Here is a 10,041-nt window from a genome sequence, read left to right on the forward strand (position 1 = left end):
AGACAAGAAAATATGAAAATTATGTAAAACCGCCAGTTTGGAAAACACCAGTTTGATAGGAAAGGAGTGTAAAGATACAGTAGAGTAGAGAAATTTTGAATGCCTAACTGAAGTAAGCAAGTCACTGAATTTTACAGCAAAGAGAAGGGCCATTCATCCCAGCAATATGGCCTACCCTTGGTGGGGAGGGGCGTGGTGGTGCAAGATGTTAAAGATGCCCAGCTCTCAGCAATTTAAAGAGTATTAGGAACAGAATTTTCTAGGCTTAGAGGCAGTAAGGTGTTTTAATTAGGTGAGATGGTGGTGGACCAATACCCTTCAACTTCCCACCTTTGTTCAAATTTAGTTCTGGCTGCATCTTCCTGCCCTACTGCCAATTCAGATCCTTCAGGTTATCAATGAAAGTCCACTTAAGGTCCTGCTGGAGTTGCAATTATTTCAGTTCCAGGTAGGATGGGAAGGAGTCACTGTAGCTGACTAGTGAATCGGTATGGGAAAGTTTTAAATTTGGGAAAGGAAATCAAGAGACCAGATATAGCTGAGAGACAGCTTTGAGAATCATCTCTTGGCCTTCTTCCAATACTTCACTGTCCACCCTCTTGCCCCATCTGAACACCCCCCCCAAACCACACCCCTAGCAGCATTTAGTGAATGATCCGCCATCATGGTAAGTCCAGAGGCTATGCATTTTTCTTTGATGACAGAATTCTACCTCTGATTTTAATTCTCAGGGGAGTTCTGCTGACATTACTCCTCTGGCTGTCTGGAGATTTTATATCCTGAGCCTGACTTGCACATGTGCACATCAGTCTCCCATCTGAGTCACAGCAGGAAGGTTTGTTGGTTTGGCAGCACAGCCATTGTGGATTCCTGACACAGACATCATGTTAAAATTTAACATGATCAGAGCTTGACATTTATATTTGGAAGAAGACTCTACTACCTTACAGCGAGCATCATAAGAACAAATTAATTAAGAGCAAGAACAGGCCTTCTGGTCCTTTGATAACAAAGTGTGGAGCTGGATGAACACAGCAGGCCAAACATCATCTTAGGAGCACAAAAGCTGAAGTTTCACGCCTAGACCCTTCATCAGAAAAGGGGAAGCGGGAGGGGGAGAGGGGGCGGCGGATCAAAGATGCATAGAGGAGAAGCTAGGTGGAGAGGAGACAGACAAGATAAAGGGGCGGGGATGGAGCCAGTGTAGGTGAGTGTAGGTGGGGAGGTAGGGAGGGGATAGGTCAGTCCGGGGAGGATGGACAGGTCAAGGGGGCAGGATGAGGTTAGGAGGTAGGGAATGGATGTGTGGCATAAGGTGGGAGGAGGGGATAGGTGAGAGGAAGAACAGGTTAGGGAGGCAGGGATGAGCTGGGTTGGTTTTGGGATGCATTTGGAGGAGGGGAGCTTTTGAAGCTTGTGAAATTCACATTAATGCCATTGGGCTGCAAGGTTCCCAAGCGGAATATGAGTTGCTGTTCCTGCAACTTTCAGATGGCATTGTTGTGGCACTGCAGGAGGCCCAGGATGGACATGTTGTCTAAGGAATGAGATGGGGAGTTGAAATGGTTCGCGACTGGGAGGTGCAATTGTTTATTGCGAACCTTGAATCTGCTGATTATCTACCTCTCCACACCACCTTCATGCACTAATCCGTATTCATTAATTCCCTCAGTCCCCAAATATCCAATCGCTGTCCATAATTTTCTCAACAATTAAGCATTCACAGCTGTTTTGGGTTGAAAGATTCACAACTGTTCAAGTGAAAGGAGCAGGTTAAACTTGTGACCTGTGCAGAAGATTGGAATTGGGGAGTTGAAGTTGCTGCATCAGTTTTGATGCTCAGTTTTCACCAGATGGGTAGGATTAAAATTGACTGATTTATTCTGTGGTGACAGACAAAACAATTACAATACTTAAACAAAAGTAGGATTTGATTGGATTCAGGAACAATGTTTCTTTTGCTTCTTCTTTGCAGCTCATTTGAGGAAGATTACGAATCAGATGAACTATCCACTCCAGAGCTCAGCAACAAGATGGACAAACTTGTCATTTCTGACCTGCCGACATAAATTCAAAGCTAGCACAGCTGCTGGACAGTCAGGGTGACCAGTAGGCACCAACTTTAAGGACTGACCACTACCCGGTCAGACATGTAGAGAAAATAAATTGTTTATATTGTTGTTTTTGTTGAAGAGATTATGCTAGATTTTATATCAGAACAAAAGAAGTACATGCTTACTGTGTGCAATGAAATTTATCCAAAATCAAAAAAAAACTGTCTGTTTGTGCAATATGTCTTAAAATGCAGTGTTATGTATATGGATTTCTATGAGATGCCCATTACTACATTTGTCCACATTTAGTTATTGCTTATTTTTCTAATCCCTCCTGTTTTATCTTCTTGTCAACATTTCAGGGTCATCTTCTTTCCAGTATAAATCATCCATTATTCAGTGCCTTATCAAGGCTTGGTAAAGTTCTTTTCTTCCTATTAGTAGTCTCGCACTGATTTTTTTTCAAAAAAATTCCTCTCGTTATCTGAAGACAGTCCCAGCCAAGTGAGCTGTAGAACCTAATATAAAGGCCCAACTGGATAAAATGATGTGTGGTTGTTTGCAGGAGGCAACACTGACACATAGGCATTCATATGGCTGTTGAACATGGTAAAAACATCAAATTTCGCATGCTGCGTTGCATGGAAAATGTTTAATAAAATTCACAGAATTAGACCAGCCAACTGGCTGGCCCAAAGGAGATGGCTAATTTTCCATTTTCTTTGTATATTCTATATTTTCTCATTTGTGGAAGTTTCTACACATCAGCGGCGGGGGTGGGGTGCGGGGGGAAAAAAAGCATTTTTTTCTTATAAGAGCAATTCAGTATCTTGCACTTGCTCAGCGAGTTAAGTTCACAAACATCCCCAGGAAACCTTTCTTAACTTGCTGCTTAGGTTCTTGTAGGTACCTCTTCCTGCTTCCATTGCTGTTCCATTCAAATATTTGCCTGACTGCAATCTGCTCTTTTGGTGCGCTCAGATTGCTGCTACTGTGAGGATACATTCTTTCATTCAACACTGGTTTCACAGTTTAGGTGCAGTTTAAATCATATTTAGTGATTGGGGAGTTCCTTTTTGCTAACTATAAATTCACAAATCAATACTGGAGGCTCAAGAGAAAAAAAGAACATATTTTCATATTTTGTCACATTAACAGTCCACTTCACTCTTTACTCAGTCTTAAAAACTTTTCAAAATCTACTCCGTATTGAACAAGAATCTTACCTTTTCAGAGACCAAAGTCCTTAAAACTTTAAAAATAAACTCCCTGTCACAAAACCAGACTGAATTCAACATGAAAACATATCAAGGTGCCTTCTGTTTCTGAATGTTAAAGGAAGTCTGTAAGTTTAGCAAATGCAATGGTCACAAGCATTAAATAGTTAAGAGAGTGCAGGTTACTGATATTAAAAGTTTAATAGTTTAAAGGAAATGCATTGTAATCATTCAGTCAATACAATTAATATTTATTCTGATGAGTGCAAATTGCAGGTTTATTTAGAAATCTTGTATAACATCTCACAGTGCTTGGTTTCATGCACGAGGTTATTATTTCTGATCTTTGGTGGTTTCCCAGTTACAATTGTATTCAAATTTCCATCTGATATTGAGCCTTTGGATCTGCTGTTTAATGGACTTCACTGGGCAATGGCCAAGGGGTATTATCACTAGACTGTTAATCCAGAGACCCAGGTAATATTGTGGGGGCCTGGATACAAATCTTACAAATGGTGGAATTTTAATGGAATTAGGAGTTTAATGATTACTGTGAAACTGTTGTGAATTGTCAGGAAAACCCGAATGTACTCTAGGGAAAGAAGTTTACCTGAAATGTGACTGTGGACCCATAACTGCCCTCTGGGCAGTTAGGCCAGCATATATCACCCATCACTAGATAGTGATGCCCACATTCTGTGAATTAATAAAAAGAATGTTCCTCCTGGATTCAGGGAAATCCTGTCCTATTGTGGAAAATGTCATTGAGAGTCCTTAAAATTCCTCTTAGTCTAAAATTTCCCAACTTTTACAGAAAATCTTTCTTGTCTCACCCTGACCATTTTACTTGCAACCATAATGAGTGTTTCAACAGACAACAATGAAGAAGCAACATGGTATCACAATACTGAGTAGAGAAAACCATTCTGACTTTCAAATGGTGTTTTCACAGAACACAGGCAAGGGTATGATTAAGCCCTGATTAAAGGCTATGGCATTATGTTATTAGATATGAATTAATTCTAGTCCAGACCTGTTTTGTATAATGTATCAAAAGTACTGTGAACTGAAGACAGACCTACTGTTAGGAAGTTGTAATTGAGTTTTCCTGATACTATGCTCATAGAACATTACAGCACAGTACAGGCCCTTCGGCCCTTGATGTTGTGCCGACCTGTCATATCGATCTCAAGCCCATCTAACCTACACTATTCCATGTACGTCCATATGCTTGTCCAATGACGATTTAAATGTACCTAAAGTTGGCAAATCTACTACCATTGCAGGCAAAGCGTTCCGTTCCCTTACAGTAAAGAACGAACTTGCTTTCTGTTTTCCCTGGTCCCCTATCAATCCTCCTTCAATATTACTGTGGACTTGTCATTATTGATATGTAATCAAAAAGCACAGAAAATGCTGGCAGAATAAAGCGAGTCCTTCAGAATAAGTCACAGAAGACTAACATTGCAAGTGCAGCAGGCGATTAGAAATGGTCTGTTGCCTTTATTGCAAGACAATTTGAGTACAGGAGTAGTGAAATCTTGCTTCAACTGTAAAGCAGCTTGGTTAGACCACACCTAAAGTATTCTGTACAGTTTTAAACTCCTCATCTCAGGAAAGATATTTTTTGCCATAGAAGTTGTGTTTTGAATGTTCGCTGGATTTGTTTCCAGGATAACAAGACTTACCTATGAAGAAATCTTAGGCAACCTAGGCCTGTATTCTGTAAAGTTTTAAAACATGAGAGGTGATCATATTGAAACATGTAAAATACTTAAAGGAATACACAGGGTAGATGCAAATCAGATGTATCCCCTGTTCGGAGAGTCTAGAGCCAGGGAGCATAATTTAAAAATAGATAGAGATTGATAGATTGTATCAGAGATAATGGGAACTGCAGATGCTGGAGAATCCAAGATAACAAAGTGTGGAGCTGGATCAACAAAGCAGGCCAAGCAGCATCTCAAGAGCACAAAAGCTGATGTTTCTGGCCTAGACCCTTCATCAGAGAGGATGATGAAGGGTCTAGGCCCGAAACATCAGCTTTTGTGCTCCTGAGATGCTGCTTGGCCTGTTGTGTTCATCCAGCTCCACACTTTGTTATCAGAGATTGATAGATTCCTGATTAGCAGTGGCAAACAGATTTGTGGGGATGGGGTGGGTAAAATGCATTGAAGTGTTCAATCAGCCATGAACAGGCAGAATGGTCTACTCCATTCGTATACATCAACTTTTAATGTCCTGTTTGTGATTAAATCTTTCTTACCCAAATATATAGACACACACAGTCTCCCTCACTCTCTCTCTCACAAACACACTCTGATCCTCATACTCTCTTGCACCCTCCCAATTCTCTCACACAAACACACATACCCTCTCTCTATCACACACAAACACACACACATCCCAGCCCCTGACAATTTATTTCTATACTAAAGGGATTAATTATCTGTCAGCTATGAGGGCTATTCTTATACCTACAACTTATCCATGCCATTTTACCGCCCTCCCTGAACCAAAATACTATTCAAGATTATTTTCTGAATTTGCTGGGATATCATATAATTGCTGCCTAGATGTTGTGTCATTTTCTCTCTGCAAGAAATTCTACATATACAGAGGATTACACAACACAAAAACCACAAATGCCAACTTTATAGGAGTCGGTAACCTAAAATTTTGTGAAAATTAATATTGTGTTGTTTCTTTAATGAACTGCTAATTTGCAACACCAGTTTTATGTTCGGGAGGCGAGCTGAAAATCTTCACTAAAAAATGAACTCCAGAGAGATAGCATTATGAACATGGGGACAAAATTAGTAGTTTGAGATGACTGATGGAACATTATGGAATTACCATGCACTTTTTCATTGAAATAATCTGCCTAAATAGAAAGACAGATGTGGTTGCTGACGGAATCACAATTGAGCTTTTCATTTCCCTGAATTTTGTTCTTTCCAGGCCTGATCACAGACTTGGTGTCAATGTGATCTCGGAATATGAACATTTGTTTATTATTTTCTTTTGTAGCCATTTATTGAAATTAATGTGTTATGTGGTTCTGAGTGGGGCATTACCCCACTTAGCATCCACGGATCAAGTACTAAAAGTAACTTCAAAACGTCAAGTCTTATTAATTTGCAAATTTGGACACAGGAGTAGATCACTAGGCCCTTGAGCGTGATCTACTTTTCGATAAGATCGTGGCTGATCTTACATCTTGTACTACCCCACATAGCTGTGTCCGTTTCCTATACAGCCTACCTTTAAGGTTTATGTCATTGTATCTGTATATGTTTTGCAAAGAAAAAGGCATTTTATTGTTTGATGCTGCCCAAACACGTTAGCTCGAGTTCTGTGTGATGTGGGCCCCTTCACTTGCTGTATAAACAGAGAGGGATGTGTTTGCTGCATCTGCAAGATAAAACAAGCCTGATCTTCAGCAGATTGAGTTCCTGTGACAGCTGACAGGGTTTTCCACATAGGTTATTTCAGTATTTCAATTCAGTGGAAATCTCCCTGTGAAATTCCTTTGAGGCAAATTCACTCCATCTATTGGCTTAGGTTTTAACCAAAACTTTCTTGATTAAATTGAAATATTTGTTCTGCATGCATGCTCCGTTTGTAATTTGCACGTGTTCTCTATGTTGCTGTGAGAGTAGTTTTATCCAGTAGGTTTATATTTCTAAAAACCAAAAGAACTGTGGATGCTGTAAATCAGGAACAAAAACAAAGTTGCTGGAAAAGCTCAGCAAGTCTGACAACATCTGTGATGGAGAAAACAGAGTTAACGCTTCGAGTCTGGTGACCCTTCCAGACCTGAAACGTTAGCTCTGTTTTCTCCTTCACAGACCTGCTGAGGTTTTTATTTCTGTTTGTGTGATCTAGTTTTAACACTTTATTTACCAAGGCTTAAAACTATTGACAATGGATGGAAATGACCTGGGAATTTTCAGTCACTGTCTGATGTGAATGCCTAATTAGCTGGTAAAGGCTGATGCCAAGATTAAAATTTAGTGCATTGCTTACTGGCTGTACAAAACTACAGTCTGTGTGTCATTACTGTAATTCAGAAAAGATGAGAGCTATTTTATGGATGGTTGCAGATAGGTTACAGCACATTTTAGTTAAAGATCACAAACGTTCAGCCCAGCTTCCAGAAATTATTTCAATTCTAGTAATTTTGATCAGGTATTGTTATGTGACATGGGGTATAAATTGCTGTCTGTGTATATCTCATGCACTGTGTTTTGGGCTGTTTTGAAATTCCCTAAAATGTTCAGTTTATTTCGTGAAAACAAGCTGATTTTCTTTCGTTAGTTGCAGTTTGTCAGAATGCAGGTCCACTTACAGTAACTAAAGAAGGAGGTCTTGATTGCTTCAGTTGTCAAAAAGATCCCATCAAGCCAAGTTTAGCTCTAAGTCAATCCAACCTAATTCTGAAGGGGAAGAGGAATGTAGAGAGCAGTGACTCATTGAAAAGCAAGTGCTGAACCCAGGACCAGTGAATTGGATTATCTTTTTATCAAATGCTTTGAAAAACATAAGATAATTGACTCCTTCCAGATACAATGATAGCCCATTCTTGCCCCTTTGAATTTGGGAGTTGCATGCAAATCAGATTGGAAGCTCTATTTTATACCAATATGAAAATGTTGATTCCTTGCACCTGAAGTCAGGGCTGAATCCTGGATCCAAGACTGATTCTTCATAGTTTTTGGAGATGAATGCAGTGTCTACATAAATTTGTCATCAAGATATTGAATTAAGAAGGGTAAAATCCACGATAATTTAGAACTTACATAGCTGTGATTAGAATGGTTCAATGAACCAAAAGACCAAATTTTTTTTTCGGAAAACAGGTTTTTACTGTTTAGTTGCACTTGAACTCATTTGCAGCATGTAAATTTCTGATTCCCATCCTCTCACATATGGAATAAACTAAGCAAATGTTGTGTTCCAAATTCTACCTCTCTGAAACAAGGTTGTCTTGTAAATAAGGAAATTCCAACTTTTGAAACTTTGCTAGAATTGAAGACTCCAAGACAGTATAGAATTTGACCTTCAAGGTCCTCAACTGGTACACTAGCTGGCAAAAGTGAATGCCTTGGAATGAAATACCTCAATCTGTTATCTTAGCAATTCTAAAATAAATAGGTTAATGCCTCTGCTAAAATAACCAAAAGAAGCATTTTGGACAACTGCATTAAGTAATTATACTGGGTGATTTCAAGGCCTTTGACATAGACACATAGAATAGTAAATTTCTTGGAGTGATTACAATTATCTGGTCAGGAATAATTGGCTGGAATCAGAACCTCCCAAAGCAAGTCTTGCCCGGTCTATTTTATACCGTATATCAATAACTGTGTTTACAGCTTTGAAATCAAACCAGGGTCTGCTTCTCTTGCAATATGCACTGTGAACATCATGGGTACTCCTTTAGTCTGCTTAAGCATTTCTTTCTGGATGAGAGCAGCTGACAGTGAATGACCAGTGCATGCCATATAGTTGATGGATGATGACAGTGATATCATAGAGCGCACAATTGTGACATATTCACAACAGGTTTATTGAGATGGAAGTAATTAATTATTTATATTAATTATTTTAAGTAAGGATGGCAACTTATAACAGGTTAGTGTCTACGGCACAAGCTGTTCTCATATTAGCAACCTTGGTCAAAAAGATGGCTGGGAGCTAGAAGAATTCATGTTTCTGTCACATGAAAGTTAATACGTATTGTTGGGACAGTGCTGAGGAAACCGCTGCGCATTTAGCTATAAAGCCAGATTTGGAAAAGTCTTCTATTTTCCAGCTTTTTTTGCTAATAAAACTAATTGAAACTGATCTGAAAAAAGATTATGAGGAGAAAATAATGTAGCCACTATTTACTGTATATATAAGATTGGAAGCAATAGTGCAAAATATACAGTTCTAACAAAACTGGTTTACTATTGACTTGTTAATTTTAAAATGATTACACTTTGCTAATTATGAAAAATGTCTTCCTCTGTGTACCATTAACTGTAGCAAAATTGCAAATACATTTACAACTGCCATCCTAAGCAATCAAAGGAAGTTTTTCTCCCATGTAGGTAAGTCTAATTTTTACACTAATAAAATGCCCTTTCATGCATGAGTTAGCAAGTAAAATAATATTTTAAGTGACTTAGGAATAGAGGTTTTATTAAAAATTGACCAAAACCAGTATTACACTGCACAAAGCTAAAAAATGAGAGAAGCCCGGCAATATGGTGCAGTAAAAAATAATTTATTTTGGTCAGCAATCCAGGATATGGAGACACAGATTTTAGCTACAGACTTATGTGCACTGTGGTCTCAGTTGCATGCGGTCAGATGGGAGACCATCCTTCTGTCGCCTATTTAAACCTTGGTCATTTTAATGGAATTACAAGCATTGTGAAATCTTTCAATTAGACCCCAAATTGAACAGAATGAATAGGTTGAAAATAAATGAAATTTTAACATAAATAACTTAATTGTGAAAAATTCCCAAAATATGATACACCGTATTCAAAAATGTTTTTTCAAATTTTCTCCATTGTGTCTGAAAATGATGCAAATGACAAGATGGGCTGATATTTTTCCATGGATGACAAGCAATTGAAATTCGCAGTGGTTATATGTATGCATAGCTAAGAATCATAGAATCCTTACAGTGTGGAAACAGGCCCTTCCGCCCAACAAGTCTGCACCAACCTCAGAGCATCCCATCCAGACCCATCCCACTATTATCCGCTATTACT

At 38.8% G+C, this 10,041-nt stretch overlaps 1 protein-coding gene across 6 annotated transcripts in view; it reads left to right on the forward strand.

Moving 5' to 3' along the window:
• The window catches only part of ppp2r3a (protein phosphatase 2, regulatory subunit B'', alpha), a 307,995-nt gene extending 302,765 nt beyond the window's left edge, over positions 1-5,230 (forward strand). For all 6 annotated transcript variants that reach the window (XM_048542153.2, XM_048542157.2, XM_048542154.2 and 3 more), the window contains one exon: positions 1,976-5,230. In XM_048542153.2, coding sequence (XP_048398110.1) covers positions 1,976-2,069 — 94 coding nt within the window. In that variant the 3' untranslated portion in view covers positions 2,070-5,230. The remainder of the gene's footprint in view (positions 1-1,975) is intronic.
• Positions 5,231-10,041: the final 4,811 nt, after the last annotated feature.

Source organism: Stegostoma tigrinum, chromosome 14 (genome assembly GCF_030684315.1).
Source record: "Stegostoma tigrinum isolate sSteTig4 chromosome 14, sSteTig4.hap1, whole genome shotgun sequence".
NCBI classification, from domain to species: Eukaryota; Metazoa; Chordata; class Chondrichthyes; order Orectolobiformes; family Stegostomatidae; genus Stegostoma; species Stegostoma tigrinum.